This window comes from Staurois parvus, unplaced genomic scaffold, assembly GCF_062004578.1.
Source record: "Staurois parvus isolate SC_StPar_1 unplaced genomic scaffold, SC_StPar_1.0 ptg000981l, whole genome shotgun sequence".
NCBI lineage: Eukaryota > Metazoa > Chordata > Amphibia > Anura > Ranidae > Staurois > Staurois parvus.
The window spans coordinates 715,486-738,166 of NW_028318777.1; the positions used below are offsets into that span (position 1 = coordinate 715,486).

At 42.2% G+C, this 22,681-nt stretch overlaps 1 protein-coding gene across 1 annotated transcript in view; it reads right to left on the bottom strand.

Moving 5' to 3' along the window:
* KMT2A (lysine methyltransferase 2A) overlaps positions 1 to 22,681 on the bottom strand; it is a 409,829-nt gene that overhangs the window by 40,978 nt on the left and 346,170 nt on the right. The window contains exons 27-28 of the mRNA XM_089657321.1: positions 16,345 to 20,248; positions 6,111 to 6,185 (exon numbers count right to left, since the gene is read on the bottom strand). Of these exons, the coding sequence (XP_089513447.1) occupies positions 6,111 to 6,185; positions 16,345 to 20,248 (3,979 nt within the window). The remainder of the gene's footprint in view (positions 1 to 6,110; positions 6,186 to 16,344; positions 20,249 to 22,681) is intronic.

Here is a 22,681-nt window from a genome sequence, read left to right on the forward strand (position 1 = left end):
TCTTATTCAGACAATAAATATTTGCTAATGTACAATCTATTTCTTGTAATCTTCCCTTTAGAAGCAGAAATCTCCCTTCAGGATCTACCAATCTGTCCTCCAACTCAAACCTTATATTTTTTGCGAATCCTATTGCCACTTCCTTAGCTCTTCTAATTGGGGAATCTGCATAGAACCACAGTGGATAGTATCTGGAATTTAATTTCACATTTGTTTCTTTCCCCAAATGTGTCTCTTGTAAGAAAACCACTTAAGACAATCTATGCTGAAGCTCCTTAAATATCCTAAATCTCTTCCTAGGGCTATTTAATCCATTAACATTATAAATTAAAAAATGTATCTCTTCCATTCTTCCCTTACTCTCCTTTCCTCCAGCCCCTCTTGTACATTTCTTCCCCTTCGCCCTATAGGACTTCTCCAGAGTACTATATCTCCTACTGTATTGCAGAGGCGAAATCTACCTACCCATGCCCCATCCCCTCCCCCCATTACCTCCCAATACCCTTCTCCCGCCCCTCCCATTACCCTCCCCATCCCTTAGGCTACCTTTTTGCCTACAAATCATTTGTGGTCCTAACCCTACTTTTGATTCAACTTTAAGGTGGTCCTCCAACCATGTATGTTTCACCGGCTACCTATCCTCCTCTATGTCCTGCCAAACTCTAAAAACAGGTGAAAAATCTCCAATGACCTAACCAAGCCGAAGGGTTGGAGGGAAACAATGGAGAGGGAGGAAAATTGTCAAAAAAAAGAAAATCTCTTTCCTCCTCCCTCCCCTCTTTCCTCCTCCTCCCCCCCTCCCTCCCACTCCCTCCTATCTTCTCTACTCTCTATTCCTCCTTCTAGCTACCTGCCAACCCTCTTTTTCTATAGCCCATATCTCTCCTTCTTCCCACCCAGGTATCTCTATTTTCTGCAAATCAAGTCTCTCACAAAAGTCTCTCATATCTTCAGGATATCTTAATCTTGCTGAACACCTGTTTTTCCATCCAATTAAACACGCTGGGAAGCCCCATCTGTATTGAACATTCTGCTTCCTCATCTGCTCTAATAATGGTTTCAGAGATCTCCTTCTTGTCAATGTCTCAGCTGCTTAATCAGCAAAAATCTGGACATTTATGTCTCCATATTTTATAGCTGTTCTTCCTCCAGATCTCTTCTTTATCCCAATAATTATGAAATTGCACAATTAAATCTCTCGGTTTTTCTTTACCCCTTTCTTGTTGATGTTTTCCTATTCTATATACTCCATCCAATTTAAGGGTCTCTGATGTGAATCTGTCCATTATAGTGTTCAGTATTTTACTTATTATACCCATTAAATCCTCTCCTTGTGAGATCTCTGGAAGTCCTCGTATCCTTAGATTACATCTCCTATCCCTATTTTCTTGATCTTCTATTTTATATAGCAGATTTCTTTGTTCTTTTCACATTCTATCATCCGTTTTCCTAATTTCTGGATAATTTGGGCATGTTTATCCACTTTTCCTTCAGTCTCCTCCACTCTTGATAATATTTGCCCCAGATCTTTCTGTATTATCGCCATTTCTTGTTTTATTGATTTTTCAAGACCTTTAAACATTTCTATTTCCTTTTTAGTTGGCATTTGTAAGTACTTTTCTTGTTCTTCCACCTCCACTTCTTGTTTCGTTTGTTGACTGCTATTAACTATTCCCAGGGATAGTCTAGGACACTCTTCCATACTGATTTCCAGCTCGCTCCTTTCACTTATTCCCTGTTGTCTTTCTGGGGTCAGGTTCTCCTGTGAAGGTATATATTTCTTAATTGTACCTGTTAGGGAAGCCTTGGGCCCACCTCCTTTAGACACTTCATTCTTCATGCCATTGAGAACTATTTCAACTTATCCGAGCTCTGGGGGATTTACTTTTATTTTATTGTCAGGTTTAACATTTTTAAATTTTCCAACAATTTCAGTCTATAGTTTTTCCTTTTTCTATCTCCTCTCTGCCAGGTTCTATTTCTTCAGGGTCCTAGACTGTTTTATTTTGTCCTCCTTTTCCTTTAGACCCCCTGGGTGAGCCCCCCCTTTGATTTTAATACACAGTTCAGTTCGTTTTATTTATATTTATTAAATATAATTTGCCGCTCTCACTCACTCAACCTCTTGTCATCTTCTCTGTTCTATCCTGAGTGAGGCGGCTTCAAGTCCTTTCTTCTGGGGACTGTTATTTTCTGACAGCCCCTCCACTTGGAACACTGTTTGCTTAGGGGGGATTCTCCCCACTGACTCCTATGGTTCTCTGGCTGTATCTGTCCTGGGTCCATGAGGGGAGATCTGGCGTCTCCATCTGCCTGAGAACGCCAGCCGGCTTCTCCTCCTCCCAGTGCTCCCTTGCGGCAGGTCACGTGCTCGTCCCAGAGTCCTCCGAGCACCAGGCAACTCACCGCGCCAGACTGGAATCACAGCCGTCCCGCTGCGGTGGTTATCGCTTTCTCTGCTCCACTTCTCCCGCCGGCTCGTACCCACGACCTCCTCTCCACACTCCGCAGCTTTCCTTAGGCCCCCACTCCTCCAGCGAGACCCTCTCTCTCACACACGTAGGTCTCACTTTGAGTTTACGGGCATTTTTTCTTTTGGCAGGGCACTCCGAGGTACAGGTTAGCTGGTTAGCTGAGAGCTCTCACATCCCATACACAAACTTCTGCTAGACCCCATCCTGACAGCTTAAAGACAAGTTTTGCTTTTACATTGTAATGGCATGCTTTCCCACGTCCCCATAGCTGGTAACATGCCCATCTTCAAATCACAAATAGTTTAAAAGGAGCAGCACACCTGCAAACAAAAATTATTTGCTTGCTATGGGCCCAATAACTTCATTAAAAGCAATTAAAAATATAAGTTCAAACTACAATTCTGTGGACCAGGATAAATTGATGAAAAAGTGTTTCTATGTGTGTGTGCATGTAAAGTCAATCCCTTTCTGTAAAGTGGTAGAAAACTTAATTTAAAAAAAAATTGCTGACAGGCAGGGTATTTATTTATAAATGCTTCCCCCTGCCTGTCAGTCGATATGCATATGTAACTCAGTACTTGGTTTGGGCCTCTTTTGCAGCAATTACTGCTTCAATGCGGCGTGGCATGGAAGCTATCAGCCTGTGGCACTGCTGAGGTGTTATGGAAGACCAGGATGCTTCAATAGCAGCCTTCAGCTCTTCTGCATTGTTCGGTCTCATGTCTCTCATCTTTCTCTTGGCAATGCCCCATAGATTCTCTATGGTGTTCAGGTCAGGTGAGTTTGCTGGCCAATCAAGCACAGTAATCCCACGGTCATTGAACCAGGTTTTGCTGCTTTTGGCAGTGTGGGCAGGTGCCAAGTCCTGCTGGAAAATGAAGTCAGCATCCCCATAAAGCTTGTCTGCGGAAGGAAGCATGCAGCGCTCCAAAATCTCCTGGTAAATGGCTGCGTTGACCCTGGACTTAATGAAGCACAGTGGACAAACACCAGCAGATGACATGGCTCCCCAAATCAACACAGACTGTGGAAATTTCACACTGGACTTCAAGCATCTTGCAGTGTGTGCCTCTCCATTCTTCCTCCATACTCTGGGTCCTTGGTTTCTAAATGAGATGCAAAAGTTGCTCTCATCAGAAAAGAGGACTTTGGACAACTGAGCAACAGACCAGGTCTGTTTTTCTTTAGCCCAGGTAAGACGCTTCTGACGTTGTTTGTTGTTCAGAAGCGGCTTGACAAGAGGAATATGACATTTGAAGCCCATGTCCAGGATCCATCTGTGTGTGGTGGCTCTTGATGCACTGACTTCAGCCTCAGTCCACTCCTTGTGAAAGTCCCCAACACTTTTGAATGGCCATTTCCTGACAATCCTCTCCAGGCTGCGGTCATCCCTGCTGCTTGTGCACCTTTTTCTTCCACACTTTTTCCCTTCCACATAACTTTCATAGCTGTCAGGTCAGCAGTCTTTCCCATGATTGTGATTCCTACTGAACCAGACTGAGAGACCATTTAAAGGCTCAGGAACCCTTTGCAGGTGTTATGGCTTAATTAGCTGATTAGAGTGGGACACTTTGAGCTGTAAACCATAATCATCACAAGTATGACAAATCACAGCTTGAACTATCTTGCTTTGCATGTAATGAGTCTATCTCATATATTACTTTCACCTTTTAAGTTGCATTACTGAAATAAATGAACTTTTGCACGATATTCTAATATTTTGAGTTTCACCTGTATAATCCTTTACCCACAGTTAATCCAGAGGAAGGCAAAAAAAAACCTAGCAACGCATGATCAATTTGCTCCTGCTGGGAAAAAAAAATTCCTTCCTGATCCCCCGAATGGCAATCGGAAATTCCTTGGATCAAAGTTACCTATAAATGTTAGTGTACAGTTATATTCTGTGTATCTAAGAAATAATCCAGGCCTTTTTTGAAGCAATCCACGGAGCTGGCCAGAACCAACTCTTGAGGGAGTCTATTCCACATTTTCACAGCTCTTACTGTGAAGAAACCTTTCAGTGTTTGTAGAGTACATTTTTTTTCCTCCAGACGTAAAGAGTGCCCCCTTGTCCTCTGTGATGACCTCAGAGTGAATAGCTCTACAACGAGTTCACTGTATGAACGACTGATGTATTTATACATGTTGATCATATCCCCCCTTAATCTCCTCTTCACAAGAGAGAATAAATTCAGTTCCTCTAATCTTTCCTCATAGCTGAGCTCCTCCATGCCTCGTATCAGTTTGGTTGCCCTTCGCTGTACTTTCTCCAGTTCCCCAATGTTCTTTTTGTGAATTGGTGCCCAAAACTGAACTGCATGTTCCAGATGAGGTATTACTAATGCTTTGTACAGGGGGAAAATTATATCTCTCTCACTGGAGTCTATACTTCTATTAATACAAGAGAGGATTTTGTTTGCTTTAGAAAACACAATTTGGCATTGCATGCCATTATTAAGCTTGTGATCTACTAGAACTCCCAGATCCTTCTCCACCATTGATTCCCCCAGTTGTAATCCTCCTAGTATGTATGATGCATGCATATTCTTAGCCCCCAAGTGCAGAACCTTACATGTATCAACATTAAAACTCATTTGCCAGATAGTTGCCCAATTAAACAGTGCATTGAGTGCATTGAGGTTGGCTTGGCAAGTTGAAGACATCCTGTAAGGACTTTATTCCACTGCACAGCTTGGTGTCATCTGCAAAGACTGAAATGGAATTTTTAATCCCAGACCCTATATCATTTATAAATATATTAAAAAGTAAGGATCCCAACACTGAACCTTGGGGTACACCACTGACGACCCTAGACCATTCAGAGTATGAATCATTAACCATTACTCTTTGAATACGATCTTTTGGCCAGTTTTCTACATACGGATTTTTCCAAGCCCGTAGACTTTACCTTACACATTAACCATGTGTGGGGAACTGTGTCAAACGCTTTTGCAAAATCCAAGTATACCACGTCCACCGCCACCCCTCTGTCCAAGGTTTTGCTCACCCCCTCATAAAAAGAAAAAAGATTTGTTTGACAACTTCTGTCTTTCATGACTCCATGCTGTCTTTACTACAGTTTTCTTTACTAGCTCTGAGAAAACTGGTATATCAACACAATACGTTGACAGGTGACACAGATCTACTCAAGTGGTGTCGTTGTTTGGACAGCAACTTTAGGGGTTCAAAAATTGTGACGGTGACAGTGTTCTTAGCCAGAGTTTGCTGCTCTGAACTGCTCACCAAATGTGCTGGCTATGCTTTCACCTTGAAGTCTGTGCCATATAACAAAAGTTGCATGGATTTGTGATAAGTTAAAAAGTTATTGCCAAAAGGAGCTTGACTGTCAATCTCAAACCATAATCCTTGTTCCATCCACCCCTTCTCCTCTGTTTCCCCTGCAAGCTTTCAAAGTGTTTTAAACTTTGAAGAGCTACTATTTATATAACAGTGCCACATAGACCCAATGCAACATACAATCCTATGCACTATATTTTCTTTAACCATGCATGTACAGTTCCTTTCTTATATCTGTTCAAGGAAATTTAATTAAAAAACACACAAAACAGGAAAATTAAAACTAGAAAAAGAAACACTAGTGCATGGTTGTACGGCTCAATTAGTTTCAGTTCTCACCCTACTGTCTTCTCAGACTCAGTCAATTGTGAAGATCCTGTCTTTACATTACAGCCATCAGTTTTAGATATATTTCTAAAATGACAAAAATGTTCCTTTATTAGTGAAGAAGGATGTAGCATTTACAAATAACATATTATGCTTATCAAGGTTTTAAAATAAAAAATCATAGGTTAAAATTTAAGGAAGATCTTCTATCTACCCTATAAGGATACCCAAACCTTCTCAAAACACCAGTTTTACTTTCTCCTATTTGAAGCAGGAAGCTTTTAAAGTGAACCTGAAACCAGATTATGCACACTAAAGTATTTACACAGTAAAATATAACAAACAAGCAGTAAAAACATAATAAAACAAGCCCTCACCTCTGTAGCTATAGCATCAATCAGAAATGATTCATCAAAGTTCACAACAGAGGAACAGACATTGTTAGGTTGTTAGGTTGAGGAAAAAAAATACACAAGCCCTTTTAGTTCAATGAAGAGAAAATAATTGACGCAACAGAAAACTTCCATATACAGAACCCTATACCTGTAGTAGAACCAGAGGGAGGCAAAAAAACGCTAAAAACGCATGGTCAAATTTGTTCTAGTGGCGGAAGAAATGCCTTCCTAATCCCCCAAGGCAACTGGTTATTTCCTGGACCTACACACTCACTCCATCTGTTGTTATTGTCTATAAATGTTAATATCCACTTCATTCTGTTCATTCTGTGAAGAATCCTCGCAAAGGTGATGGCTATAGAAAACATCACCACCTTGTCAGTGAGAGTAACGTAACAAATGTCTAATGAATTCAAACAGCAGTTTTGAAGTGCCAAGATAACCAGGTTCAGATCGCAAAATCGTATGAGTACAAACAGTAGGAGCTACACATGAGGATGTTCCTGTACAAAGGTCTTAATCAAGGGATTAATGGCCTATGAACAGCAAGATACAGTTGCAAGAAAAGTATGTGAACCCCTTGGGATTACGTGGAGTTTTGCATGAATTGGGCATAAAATGTGCTCTGAACGTCATCTAAGTCACAACAATAGAAGAACACAGTCTGCTGAACATAATACTACACAAACATTAGATGTTGCCATGGTTTAATTGCACATAACATGTAAACATTCACAGTGCAGGGAGGAAAAAGTATGTGAGGCCCTAGCTTAATGACTTCTCCCAGAGCTAATTGGAGCCAGGGGTGAGCCAACCTTGACTCCAATCAGTGTGATGATATTGGATGTGTTGCTGACAGCTGTCCTGCCCTTAAAAAACACACACCTGTTTTGGGTTGACTGGTTTCAAGAAGCACTGTCTGATGTGAACCATGCCTCGCAGAAAAGAGCTCTCAGAAGACCTACGATCAAGAATTGTTGACTTGCATGAACCTGGAAAGGGTTACAAAAGTATCTCCAAAAGCCTTGATGTTCACGTGTCCACGGTAAGACAGACTGTCTACAAATGGAGAAAGTTTAGCACTGTTGCTACTCTCCCTAGGCACAGAATGCTGCATGAGGTAAAGAAGAATCCCAGAGTGTCAGCTAAAGACCTACAGAAATCTCTGGCACATGCTAACATTTTTGTTGACATATCTACAATAAGGAAAACATTAAACAAGAATGGAGTACATGGGAGGACACCACGGAGGAAGCCATTGCTGTCCAAAAAGAATATTGCAGCACGTTTGAAGTTTGCAAAAGAGCACCTGGATGTTCCACAGCACTACTGGCAAAATATACTGTGGACAGATGAAACCAAGATTGAGTTGTTTGGGAAGAACACACAACACTATGTGTGGAGAAAAAAAGGCACAGCACACCAACATCAAAACCTCATCCCCACTGTAAAACATGGCGGAGGGAGCATCATGGTTTGGGGCTGCTTTGCTGCCTCAGGGCCTGGACGGATTGTTGTTATTGATGGGAAAATGAATTCCAGAGTTTATCAAGACATTTTGCAGGAAAACGTACGACCATCTGTCCGCCAACTGAAGATCCACAGAGGATGGGTGATGCAACAGGACAATGACCCAAAGCATACAAGTAATTCAACAAAACAATGGCTGCAACAGCACAGAATACGCCTTCTGGAGTGGCCCAGTCAGAGTCCTGACCTCAACCCGATTGAAATGTTGTGGCATGACCTTAAGAGAGCGATTCACACCAGACATCCCAAGAATATTGCTACACTGAAACAGTTTTGTGAAGAGGAGTGGTCCAAAATTACTCCAGATCGTTGTGCAGGTCTGATCTGCAACTACAGGAAACGTTTGGTTGAGGTTATTGCTGGCAAAGGAGGGTCAACCAGTTATTAAGTCCAAAGGTTCACATACTTTTTCCTCCCTGCACTGTGAATGTTTACATGTTATGTGCAATTAAACCATGGCAACATCTAATGTTTGTGTAGTATTATGTTCAGCAGACTGTGTTCTTCTATTATTGTGACTTAGATGACGTTCAGAGCACATTTTATGCCCAATTCATGCAAAACTCCACGTAATCCCAAGGGGTTCACATACTTTTTCTTGCAACTGTAGCCGATAGAAGGAGCAGAAACCGGACCCCTAATGGTGTTGAGAACCAAACACTGTCCTAGACCAGGTCGTTGAAAGGAGAGGATTCATCCCACTAAAATTTCTGACCACTGAAAGTTATACTAGGTGAAGTAATTTCATGTGAGATGATAAGCCTTGCAAGGAGCAAAATTCCTCACTTTAAACATTGTGGGAATCAACATGCCTCTATTTCAGAACCTATACTTTAACAGCCTTGACGTAAAAGCCAGCAATTGTGAAGAAATATTGTAAAACAGTCCTTGAATCGGCCCTTGAAACAGAAGATCCAGATGATCTGACAGGACCAACTGTCTGCCAGGAGTCTTACCTGGTCTAAATCAATGAGGATCACAAGAATGCCCTCCATCTTGATCCTGCGAAGCAGACAAGAAAGAGTTTTCAGGAAAGGAAAGGTATAGATCAGGGTGTGCTGATCCTGGAGCCACCAGAGCATCCACTGCACTGCTGGAGGATCCCTGTACCTAGAGAAAAAAACAGTCCAGTTTGTTTTTGAACCTGGAGGCCAGGATGTCCACAGCTGAAATCCAACTTTAGGAACCACTCCCTTAGGTCCAGACATTACCAGATGAGGAAGTCTGTACCTGTGCCTGGTGTGCAACTGGCAAACATACCTGGAACATGAAGTTGTGCCCAGGACAGTATCCACTCTACCTCTCTTGAAAAAGCAAGACTTCTGGTACTTCACTGATGTGATGTCTCGTAGCAATGTCCAGCTAAATGTGGATTGGATGGTCCTCCAGCAGGGCAGCCTAGTACCACACTAACAGGGTACCCAGGAAAGCTGACATCCACTGTGAGGATATTCAAATAGAGGAACATGAAGAACTTTCCTAATTTCAGAGCCAGATTCTGGAGCCAACAACAAAATGGTCCTGAACAAATGGGTCTTTCCAGGGACTGGACGATTTGTTCCACAACAACAAAATATTGCATTTATAGGTCTGGAGTGAAACTGGGCAAACTGGACTGCCTCGAAGGAGGCTACCATCAGAGCCAGGACTGCCATACAAAACGTAGAGTCAGATGACTCCTAGACTTAAGATCATGAGTCTGTGAGCAGAGTTTGACATTTCTCCTGGAAGTGAAAAACTCACGCCTCAGCTGTGTTTAGGATTAGACTTAGAAAGCGCAAGAACTACGTTAGTTTCAGCACTGATTTTTGGACTTTCAAGAGCCATCAGAACCATAGCAATGTCAAGAAAGTCAAGGACACATTATCTGATAGAATCTGTGCCAACTGTTCCCTACAACAGAAGGTCGTCTACGTATCCCACAATAGTGAGATGTCACAAGAGCACAGCAGAGCTAGCAGCTTAGTGTACACCCATGGAGCAGGAGAGAGTTTAAATGGCAGGGCATCTACAGCTAAGCATAAGAAATGCAGGTGTGCTGGATATATGGGACAGAGGCAGACACTTGATGTCCATAGGCGCAAGGAAATATCCCTAATGAAGAAAGGAATACACACATTTCTGAACTTGAATGATAAGACATTCAGTGCTATAAGATCCAAGAAAGTAAGGTTGCACCAATACCGATACCAAGCATTTGAACAAGTACTTGTACTTGTGCAGATGCTCCAAAAACGAAAACCTAAAACCAATACCTTTGCAGTGCGAATGAATGGTCTCAAACTGCACTACAAAGAGTATAATGTGATTTGAACAGGAGTGAGGTGTGATTCCTGTCTGAATTGCAAGTTGTTTCCTGCACTACTCCTGTGTGAACCCAGGCCTGTCCTAGTGGCCTTAGCCTGGGTTCACACAGGAGTGATGAGGGAAATGGTATGCGTTTTGGACAAGAATTGCACCGCAATCTATTTCAAATTGCATACTATTCTTTGCAATGTGATCTGAGTTCATTAATTTTGTATGGGCTCAAATTGCACCACAAAAGTATTAGTAATTGGTATCGGTGAGTACTTGAGTACAATTGGTATTCATTGATAAAAAACAGAAATAGGTGAATCCCTACAAGAAAGGGGGGGGGGTGCTGAGCCTCCTTTGGATTTGGAGTCTAAACAATTGAAATTAAACCCCTGAAACTATTTTGCCACAAGAGCTGGCAAAATGACACCCAGATTCAGAAAAACATTGAGGTTTACCTGGACATCTGTTAACCTGTGTGGTGACAGAGAAAGAATGAAGGCGAGGAGCTGAGGAGGGGCCAGGAAATTAAACTTAAATTTGTAGCTCTGAGACATCACTTCCTGTACCCAAGCATTTGAGATGTAAGCTGTCCATGTATCTACAAATGTTAACATCACCCCGGTCTGGAAAGTGGTTCATGCTGCTCATGCTGAGGAAGAATTATCTGATGATGTGAAAGGCTGAGTGTGAGTCCATGTGAATGAACTGGAAGCCAAGCATGTGGGGTCTTAAGGAGAAGGTCAAATGAGTGGAGTAACAACATCATGTAAGACATGTAACATGTAAGACATCAAAAATAAATAAAATTACTTCTTAACCACTTCCAGTCCAGACACTTTTGCCCCCTTCCTGTCCAGGGCAATTTTGAGCGCTATCACAGTTTGAATTACAATTGCGCAGTCATGCAAAACTGTACCAACATGAATTTTTTACCATTTTTTTGAGACAGATAAAGCTTTAATTTGGTGGTATTTATTCACCGCTGGGATTTTTATTTTTAATGTAAATGAAAAACTCCAAAAATTTTGAAAAAAAGTGTTTTTCTTATAAAATTTTACAAATAAATAATCTTTCATCATAAATTTTGGCCGAAATGTATTCCGCTATCTTTTCAGTAAAAAAAAAAGCCAAATTAGTTTATAACCACAAATTATAATTTTTAAACATTTTTTTTACATTTTTATTTAATTTTTTTATATTATTATTTATATATATATTTTTTTACATACTGTCACCCTAGCAGTACAGTGTCACCATGGTTTTTTTTGGGAATAGTTAAAATTGATCTACGGATTCTGGCCCTCTTTCCTCCCTAAAGGTAGATCAAAAATTGGTCCCTTAGGTCTTTGAGAAAATCCTGTTGTAAAGACACTGTTAAGAGTTTGTAAAAAGGAAAAGGAGCCATGGTAGAATATTCATTTTCAGGACACTATTTTGCACTAACCATGTAAGGGCTACTTTAGTAGTTTCGTAGATCTGCTTTAATCTTTATAGCCAACAGGTGAAAAATCCATTTAAAAATCTGTTTTCAGTTTGAAGGAATCAGTGTGTCCAAATATTTAATATGTTAAGATGACCACTTAAAAGTAAATTGCCGTTGTAGTCTCTGTAATTGTTGAGGGGATAACGTATTATTAGAGCTTCTGATTTTGAAACGTTGATTTTGTAATTAGAAAGTGCCCGCATATCTCCAGTTTGTGTGACAAGACCGGAAAGGAAGTTTGAGAGGATGAAAGAAAAAAAAAAATCAGATCATCTGCATATGCTGCGACCTTTTAAGCATACTTAGAAATATTAAAGTGTTACTAAACCCACAACAGTAAAATTAGTCTGTATATGCAGTAAAGCATGCTTGTTAAACTCACTGCCCCTCCTCTTGTTCAAATGGCCATGTCTTATCTCCTGATAAGACAGACTGAACCTGTAGCCCTTCTGCACATGCTCAGTTTAATATGTATTGCTAGAGTTTTTTTTTTTTTGGGAGAGTGCACGCAGCACAGGGCCAATCAGCACTGTCCAGACAGAGGTCAGGGGTTTTGCATCCTCCTAAAGCAGAACGAAAAGATATTTAGCCATTTATATTTACTAAAATATTTGCACTTCCATGTTCTGTGTACTGTGGGAGACCAGATATAGTGAATGCAGGGTCATGGGTTTAGTAACATTCTAATTACCGGATGCGACTGAATAGTCCGTAGACACGATTCAAGAGAGAGTATAAATATAAGGGGGGACAAAAGACAGCCTTGTCGGGTTCCGTTACTTATCAAAAAAGGAGCTGAAACAGATTTGTTGGTTCTCACAGAGGTGGTTGGATGTGAGTAAAAGGCCCTGACCCATGCCAATATATTCATCCCTAAGCCAATATGAGCCAAGGAGGCCAAAATGAACTCCCAGCTCACTCTATCAAAGGCTTTTTTGTGCATCAGAACATAAGAGAATAAAGGAAATGTTCTTCTCTTGGGCCAGAGTGTTGTCTCTTGCCTCACATTCGGGTATAAATCCAGACTGATAGGGATATATAAGGGAGAGAATATAGGGCAAAAGTCAACTGGCCAAAATTCTTGTAAACATTTTTAAATCTACGTTTCGAAGGGATATGGGCCTATAACTGTGGCACTGCTGAGGGTCTTTGCATATAACAGTAATCATAGCATGGAGGGTATCTCGTGGTATGGTATCTCCCCTTACAATAGAGTTAAAAGCCGCTACGAATTTCGGGCCTAAAATAGTCTGAAAAGATGTATAATATGAAGGTGCCTTCAGGGCCAGGTGCCTTCCCAGCACACATAGCCTTAACAGCTAAACCAAATTCATCTGTGGAAAGTCGGCAATCTAGGTCTTGGGTCATTTTCTAATGTAGATGAGGCATGCCTGAGTCCTGTAAATAGCAGCGAATTGCGGTTTGATTTTGAGTGAGAGGCTTCACAATATCAGAGTGAAGATTATACATATAAGACTGAAAAAAACCAGCCATGGAAAGAGAGTTCTTAACCACAGTACCATTCTCACTTCTAATTTGTGTTTCGGTATCTGTGGGCCAATACTCAATATACAGTATATAGGAGCATGATCTGCGATGGAGAAAGAGCCAATAGCAGAAGATTCTAGTGGGTCGGGGGGGAGCCTATTGGTCTATCAAAATACAATCTGAGAATATGTCACCTCCAATAATAAGAGTGTCCTCCCTATGCTGGGTTATACAGTGCATCCAGAAAGTATTCACAGAGCTTAACTTTTGCCACATTTTGTTATGTTACAGCCTTAATCCTAAATGGATTAAATTCATTTTTTTTCCTCAACATTCTACAAACAATACCCTATAATGTCAACGTGAAAGAAGTTAGTTTTGAAATCTTTGCAATTTATTAAAAACAAAAAACGAAGTTATAAACCTTTAAGAATAGCAATGGAGGGTCAAGTGAAAGGAAGATAAAAGAGGGAAGGGGGGCGAAGGAGACACCCATCATCCCACAATAGGACAAACCTCAACATGTACTGTCCATTACGACACTTGTATGCACTGATGAAATGCCTAAAGAAATATCACTTCCCCATTCCATAACTACTCATCTAAGTGGCAGTCATAATCCAGGGTCTCTGTGTCTGCTTCCTCAACTCCAGGAGGCACCTGCAGCACACTCCCCTTTAAAATAAATTAGATGACCCCTATCCAAGGGTACATCCTACCTGAGGCCCTCCAAGAGTGGAGGATTTCACTCCATGATTCCATAGGAGGCGCGGACAAAGGTGCAATCCTATGTTTTCCGCACCAGCTCCAAAGTCCTCAAAAATGTCTATTTGTGGAGCTGTATCACCCAAATAACCCTCCTTCCCTCATAGGGGAGATTGAGCACCCCAGGGAACCACCCCACACGGTACCCATCTAGGCGTGGGCCAGTTGCGCCTGACCTCCTCCTCCCACAAAAAAAAAAAAAACAAAAACAGAAGATTTTTCTCTTCCCTTACGCCCCCGGTACATCAAGCGGGAGAAGGAGAGGGGCCCTCTCCCCAGAATTAAGGCGACAAATTGCATAGTACACTATCTGTACTTTCAAAATAGGAGCAATGGTCATGGTGAGGTCCGGTTGTTCTACATAAGTGAGCTTCTATATAACCAAACACACTAATCAAAACATATATGTGAACAAGAAGTCCACCAAACAATTACCTCAAAAGAACCAGTGCAGTATATCAACATTCCATTTATTGCAAAACATCACAAATGAATGTACCAATTACAAAATGCAAACAAATCAATGTACAAAAAAACCACATCCATCACCTCAACTCAGACAACGTTGTCTGTCCCCATTAGAAAGACGTCAGGGAATGGTCATTACACTGGGAGTAATACAATATGGTAAAAATGCAACGCTAAGGTATGATATAAAATAATAAATATAAATATAATAAATATATAGGTATTAGGAAGTGAGCACTATTGCAGCGCATAAGAAGTGATATAGTGATATATCATCTCTGGATGACGTATCCAAAAAATGGGGGGGTTATGTAAAGTCAATATATAAAGTGACTGTAGTGCATCATACACAGAGAATACAATTCAAGTCCAGATAAATTAGTGATCCGTGCTCCGTGTCGGTGATCTCTGTGACAAGCGCCAGTAAATGAATGCACTCACCAGAAGAGCAAAAGGAATGCGCATGTGTATATATAAATCTCTCCACCAATGATCATCTGGGTCTGGGCAGGGGCTGCGGGGTCATCCAGCACACCATAGGTACACAGGGTAACACCACTCTCTTACAGGACTCACTCTGCTCCAGGGGACAGCTCCAGGCATTAACGGATCAAAGGCATCAGCAGTTGAATGACCACCTTAGGGGCTCGCATGTCACAAGCCAGAGACAAATGGGTGCTAATAGTGTAGAATTTATATTAATCAATTTCTGCAGCAAAAGAAATGTAAGAAGAACTCACATGTAGAACAGAGGTAAAAAAAATGGCTGCCGGCCTTCCTCGTGGCTGAACTGTGAATTGTTTACTAATTCACCCATCTTCCACGGATGCCCTTGGGCTAACACATTGTGGAACAGAGATATTATATACTATATAAACTGAGTGCACTTATCAAGCTGTCTAGCACGTGGCCATAAGGTACTGTATTCACTATGGATTCATATTTATTGCAGCAATGACTCCATAGTTAGAAGGATCCCTCTTCTAAAGTCCAAGCTGACAGCTTGTCATCAATAATAATGGTCTACAGCTGCATGTAGGTACTTCCACACATGTCAATAGTTTCTCATCTTGCAGTCCATGTAAACTATGGTTGTGAGCAGTCCTGTTGAGCAGTCAGCAGTGCATATATAATATATCGGACTGGGAGATCATATTGCGCAAAGAGGCTATAAGCAAGGGGGTAAGCAATAGGCAATAGTGCAAGGCAAGTTCAGCATGTTTTGTGGTAAGATTGTGGATGTATGGTGAGCTGAAAGATGGTACACACACACCTCGTGGAAGTGACTCCCCCAGCATGACCGTGCGTTGAACATAGTGAATACACTCACCAACTCTTCTATGAAACTGCATCCCCCTCGGTTGCGTCTGTTATAATGTCCCATGTGACTGTACAATTCTCAGTTCGACCATTACTCCCAGTGTAGTGACCATTCCATGATGTCATTTTTAATGAAGACAGACAAAGTTGTCTGAGGTGAGGTGATGGATGTGTTTGTGAGTGTGTGTGGAACGATTGTGTTTTTAATTGTCTTGTAACAAGGTTTCTTTAAATCATCGGCATTAAATAATTGTGCTCACTGAAAATATACTGTGCTACACGATACTAAGGGAATATAAAGGCTGACTCTGCTGATTTCTCTTAAAAATACTAGTTGCCCGGCTCTCATGCTTATCCATTTGCTTCAGTAATTTTTGAGGCACCGGCAGAGTTGACCTTCCTCTTAACTCCAGGTCAGTGACCATATATTATTGGTATTACAAACAAAATTTGAGAATGGACAAATGTTTAAAAAGGAAAAGCAAAAAACATGACATACCCAGAGGAGAGCAAACCAGACTGTTTGCTACCTTGGTTCTCATCCTGCACTGTAGCTGGGCTCTGCCTGGAGTGTGAAGTCTTGAGTTTTTTCTTAGTTATCTTGTCCACACCTGTGGTCTGCCTTTTTCCTTTGCTTTTTGTCTTCTGGATTGTTGCAGCTGTTCTAAGCATGCCAGCAGCTGTTGAAGTGGTGTTTGTTGTGATTATCCTTCCCTCCGAGTCAGGTGGTTGCTGCGCCGAAGAGGACCTGTGATCAGAATTGCCAGCGAGATCAGGAAGAATTGGAGTCCTGATAAGTCTGTTCATGTTATGAGCAACTGGAAATAAGCAGTCAGGATCATTCACTGTTTGGGCCAGTGTCATACCCACAGGATGGGATGTGGGCACCACACATATGCTAGAGGTGGTTGCCATAGTCCCTGCAGTAGGACCCTGGGAAAAAATCCCAGAGCCTGGAGGGAGAGTCACATGATTGTCCTGAATACCCAAACTCTGTGGATTTGTCTTTATTAAAAAGTTACTGACTGATCCGATTTCTGAAGGACCCAAAATTCCTGGACTAGTTAGTGTGACATGACCAGTGACTGGAGAAGCCGTGGCAGTAGTCTGCATGGAGACAACATTTAGAACTGGTGAGCCAGTAGCAATTGATGGCATTTTACTGGTAAGCTGCCCAGGATCCAAACCAATAATACCAGGCACAGTTTCACCAGAATTTGATGGTACTCCACTTTGTGGAAGAAGTGGAGTCTGGTCAAAGTACATAACTCCAGACTTGGATCGCTTAATAATATTCGGAATATTGCGATGAGGTCCTGTATTTCCGAGGCTGCCAAGGTCAATCAAATTAGGGTGCGTGGGTAAACTACTAGCAAGTTGCGGAGCAGAGAAGTTAATAAGTGTCATATTAGAAATCACTTCAGGACCATGCCTCAATCCTGGGCTAACAGAAGGTGCCAACTTTTTGTTTTTCTTAGAATGTAAGCGAGAAATCTGTCTTTTCTTATTCATGCCAGTAGATGGAGAATTTGAAGAGCGGCTCAATTCTGCTCTCTGACTGGATTCTGAAACTAGAAGTTGGGGGTCAGGTGAGGGCTGAACTCCAATAAGAAGACCTGGAGGCTGATTAGTGAGACTAGGCAAGAATGTAGTTTGTGGAGCTGCAGGAAATGATTGCAAGTGTGGGTGGTGAGGCACTGGGAGAAGACCTTTGCTGACAGGTGGAAAAGTTGAGGTTATTGAAGGGCTCAAATTAGTGGCTAAGGTTAGTCCCCCTCCTGCAGAACCTAACACTGGTACATCTCCATCAAGACGACTTGAGCCAGAAGGTACAGATGATGTGAGCTGAATTTTTTGTGTAACAGTACCAGTCAAAGGCTGTAAGACATACAAAGGTTGCATGTTCTGATTAACAACAACTAACTTTTCTGCTGTAGATTTAAGGTGAGCTGAGGTGCTCTGTACAGCACTAGTGGACATCTGAGATGTGCCTGGACTTTCCGATTTGTTTGCAATGTATTTTTGGCTTTGAACTGGCACAGTGGGTGACACTGGAACTTGCAAATTTGGGGTACCACTATTTCGTCTTAGTTCCTGATTCCCTGTATGATCTACCTGTGCACATGGTGGGCTGGAAATATGTTCTGGTTCCAAACGACCTGGCATATATCTTTCTGCAGTTATGTGACCCTCTGCTGTCCTCTCTACACTCTGCGATAATAAAGATGAATCTCGTTCACCAGGTGCCACAGGTTTTTCTGTAACAGTCACCCTCTTCCTGCTCGTTTCTGATGCTGGCATGGACAGTAAGGAACGTTCATTTGGGGACAACTGGGATTCTGGGATTACACCTAATCTGTTATGGTTCTGGCTAGGAAGAGCTGGGCTACGAGTAGTGAGCACAGAAAGGTCAGAAGGCAGCTCCAGTGGTAATTCAAATTGCTCCTCTGCAGTCACAGCACCATCCACTGGCTCTGATGATGGAAGTTGCTGTGTGAATACCTCAAACAAGCCCATATCTTTCCCACGGTTGTTATCTAATCCTAAACCATCTCCCAGTGTTAATAATTCAGAGGAAGAGGACTCTGGGCTTTCTCCTAATGCTTGCATGGATGGAGTATTCTTCAGAACAAAATCCATAATGTCAATAGGAAGAATATTTCCACAGTCATCACTATTGTTATTGTCAGAATCAGATTTCAGCAGCTCTGAATTAAATGTGTCCAAGATATTTTTGTCGGCTCCACCATGACTTCGTCGTGAAGCTTCCAAGCTCAACTGTGGCTCTAATGTATCCTGCTTCACAGCATGACAACTGTCCATTTTGGCGTCAGAAGCCTTGCTGCCTTTTCCAGCATGAACCTTTCCCAACTGTTCCTCTGTTGCAGCCAGCTTTTCTGCGCCATTTTGTTTATTTCCCCTTTTCCCAGGGTGGCTAGATTTTCCTGTGGTGGTACTGATGCTGGCATCACTTTCTGTCCCATCATCAACACCATCAAGTTGAGCTATCCTATGACGGTCTCCTTCATCTCTGAATAGGGAACGCACACTTCGTCTTTCATCACCAGATGCAGAAACTACAGTCCTAGAAAAGTTGTAGTAATAAGCATCATCTTCTTCAGATGAACTTAAATCATCAGCACCGTCCACTTGACCTTCAGCTGATCTTTTTCCGCGTTTCTTTCCTGGAGTGCTGCTGCAAAATGGAAGGTCTTCCTCACCATAAGAACGTACACCATACAAGGGTGTTAATCCAAAGAACATGTTAGAGCGGGCTCTTGCACTCCTCCTTGGATAACGCCTTTTATATGAGCTGCCTTCTTGGGTTTTAGTTCCATCTTGAAGAAGTATGTTTGAGTCCTGTGGGTAAGCAGTGCCATCCTGATTCTCAGAGTCCATGTTGGAGTTAGTATGGTTTGTACCTAGTTCTACTGTACCTTCAGGGCTATTTTGGGACTTGACAGCATCTGGAAGCTCTGTAATCCTGCCAGGAGACAATGCTTGTTGGTTTAAATTTCTAGAACTTGAGTAGTCACCACTTGATGAATCTAACTCTGAAGTTACTGTACTGTGCACAGTGGTCTCTATTTTGTTGTGTGAACGCCCTTTAAAACCAACAGCCTCTACCACTGAATGTTTCCCATTAGTATCTGCTTGAATTTGGCTCTCCCCTGTTGAATGTTCAGAGTCAATAACAGATTTACCAGGAAATTTTTCTTGAGAATTTTCCATTACCAGACTTCTTGACTTTGGCAGTCTTTCTTTGGTCACTGAAACAGGCATACGAGTTTCTTTGCTTTCTTCAAGGAATACCGGTTTCTCTGTGAGAGAAAAAATTACATGCTGATCCTTTTCCCTTTTTATTGCCTTATTTTGTAGTGAAACAGAAGTAGCTTTGGAAGGTAACACAAATGATGCTGCATCTTTACCAGTACTGGATCTGCCCATGGTAAAATCAGGGATAGATATATCTTGTGGTTGGTGTGTTTTAGGACTTTGGTTAATAAGGGGTTCATAATTTCTGTGAGCAGCTGACTTTGCCTTTTCGACTTTGGGAGTTGTGACCTTTACAATTAGGTCTGAGGAGCTAGGTTGCCGTGTTTCTATCTGTTTATCCCCCTTTTCCATTGAAATTCCATGGCCGTTTGGAGTGTAACTGTTCTGAAGAGGAGCTGAAGAGGCTCCGTCCGACTCCATATTGTTAGATTTGTGATCTGTCACAGTAACAGTATCTGCTATAGGTAGTTTAGCCTTTGTAGTGTCAGTGTTAGAGGGGGAAATCAAGCGTGGCTTCTGAAGCTGTGGTATTTTAGAGACACTATGCCTACATGAGCCTATGCTACGAAAACCAGAAGAAAGCAAAGGGTCCCCAACTGTCACAATTTCATGTGTAACAGGGCTACCTGAAAGAAAACACAAACATATTGAAAAGAGCATAAGCAGCCATATTCTGCTGGTATTAAATTAAAGTGATTGTAAAACTTCAATTTTTTTCCCAATAATAATAATAATATTAAAAAAAAAAAACAAAAAAACATGTCATACTTACTTTCTCTGTGCAAGCCCTGATCCTCCTCTTCTGGGGTCCCCTGCCAGCGCCCCCCTAATGCTCATCATAGGAAGCCACTTCCTATGGTCAGCACTCATTCATGTTCGCTCCCAAGCTGGCCTGTTTGTGTTAATTCAGACACACAGCCCGGCTCGGCCCTGTCCCCCACTCTCTGCTCACAAGTTTTTACTGACAGCAGCAGGAGCCAATGGCCCCCCAGATATGTTATTTCCTGCTTGTGCGATTGGCTTACTGATTTTCCCAGAAGTCTGCACTAAAATACAAGCCATATTTTGGGCATCCCCAACAACATTTTTGGTGAGATACTCTCAAAAAGAAATCATGTCCATGAATGTGCAATTCCTATCGCCCGACGCTCGGGACATGCTGTTCCGGGCGCCGGGCAGGTGGTTTTCTTTGACATTTAGCCCTGTTGCGGGCAAGGAGATGATTAGCCTCGGGGAGCCATGCACCTTACTACCTTTAGTCCGGCTTGTCAGCACTGGACATGGATGAGCATTTGCAGCTGATGTGTTTAAGAAATTGAGTGTGATGATGATCGCTGCATTTCCCTTCCTCTCCTCTGCCTCCCCCTTCCCTGTATTTGTGATGGTCAGTGTGACTACTTGGTTCTCTCTGCCAGGCTGCTTCGGAGAGTTTGTGTCTGCTACTTGCAAAGTCTCCAAGAGCTGCCTGTTGTCATTCCCCACCCCCCTCCTTCTATTGATCAGTGTGCCAGGATTGATGCTTCAGCACACTTCCTCTGAACAGCTTCTGAACTTGGTTGCTTTTCTGATAAGAAATCAGAAAACAATCAAATCATCCTCCAACAGGTTAATGTGGTGTATCTGAGTAGATAGTTAATATTTTTATATGCTCTGGAGATGAGAAGTGACAATAAATTTAGAGAAAGACAAATATAAGTCTTTAAGGAATTTCAGAGATCAAAGAGACCATTCCCTCAGGAGAGGCAGGCAGGCAGGCAGACAGACAGACAGACACATACACACACACACACGGGGGTCTACCCATACACTTAACCCCTTCACTGCTGCACAGTTTCACACACCAGACCTGGCCCGCTACTCTTAACACCTTCACTGCTACACAGCATGCACAGCTTCACATAGATTGAAGATCTGTGCCTGAGTCAGGAAAAACAACCTGAGCTGTCACTCAACTCCTTACATATCTGACTACAACACAGGCACTTTAGTGGTCAGCATTCAGAAGCTCGGGCACCAACACAGCAGAGAGGGGACATAGGCACAGGTCATCATTATTAACAGTGCTAATCCCCAGGAATACACAAGGGGGTTTGGATTTCACAGCAGCTTTAGCACACCATGCCTGTGTTGTAGTCTGGCATGTAAGGAGTTAAGTGACCTCAGGTACCTCTCTGGCTTTAGCTCGATGCTTGGTTTGTTTTCCCTCATTCCAACACATGTGCAGTTGCTGCAGGGGGTACAGATCCTCATGCTACACTGGAGCTTGATTTGGCTGCTCGGTATACGCTAGTACTGAGCACCCAAGTGCTTCCCTGTGCAAGGGTAACCTGAAGGCATTACGTTTTTTCTTTTCATCGCCTTATTTACTCGCTCTCAGCACGTGCTTCTGCTGAGCATTATGATAGCTCGACATTACCCTTTCCTGATGAGCGCCCAATGGGTGCTCATCAGGAAAGGGGAGTGTAGAGCTATCCTAATGCTCAGCAGAAGTCACTCTCATTGGGGTTGGCGCCTCATTTACTCGCTCATCACATGCGGTTCTGTTGAGCATTAGGATAGCTCGATACTCCCCTTTCCTGATGAGCACCCAGCCAGTGCTTGTCACGCTGCAAAGTCTCTCCCCTCCCTGCTAGTCCCCAGGTGCTGTGATGGAGACAAGCAGGGAGGTGTATCTTTTTGTTTTTTATCAGGACAAGTAAATTGTCATGAGAGACAAGTAGACAGGAACCCTGATTTAGTCCCAGTTTCCACACCCCTGATCAGGTCTTAAAGGATGCAGACCCTGCAGTTTTCCTAATTAAAGCCCTGCAAGTGCAGCAGAAGGTAGATAATTATGAAGTCACTCCCATACAGATTCACTCTGCACATGGACACAAACAAAAAGCTATTTCTTCAGAAAAACAAATGGTGGGAATGTGCAACTAAGTTTGTTAAAATCTTTGCAATGTACATAGATCAACCAGAGGGGAATGTTTTTTTCTCAGCAAAAGTGTTACTCTAAGGTAAAACAAACACCTTTCACAACCACTTTAAGGACTTCCAGTAGGTCATAACTAATG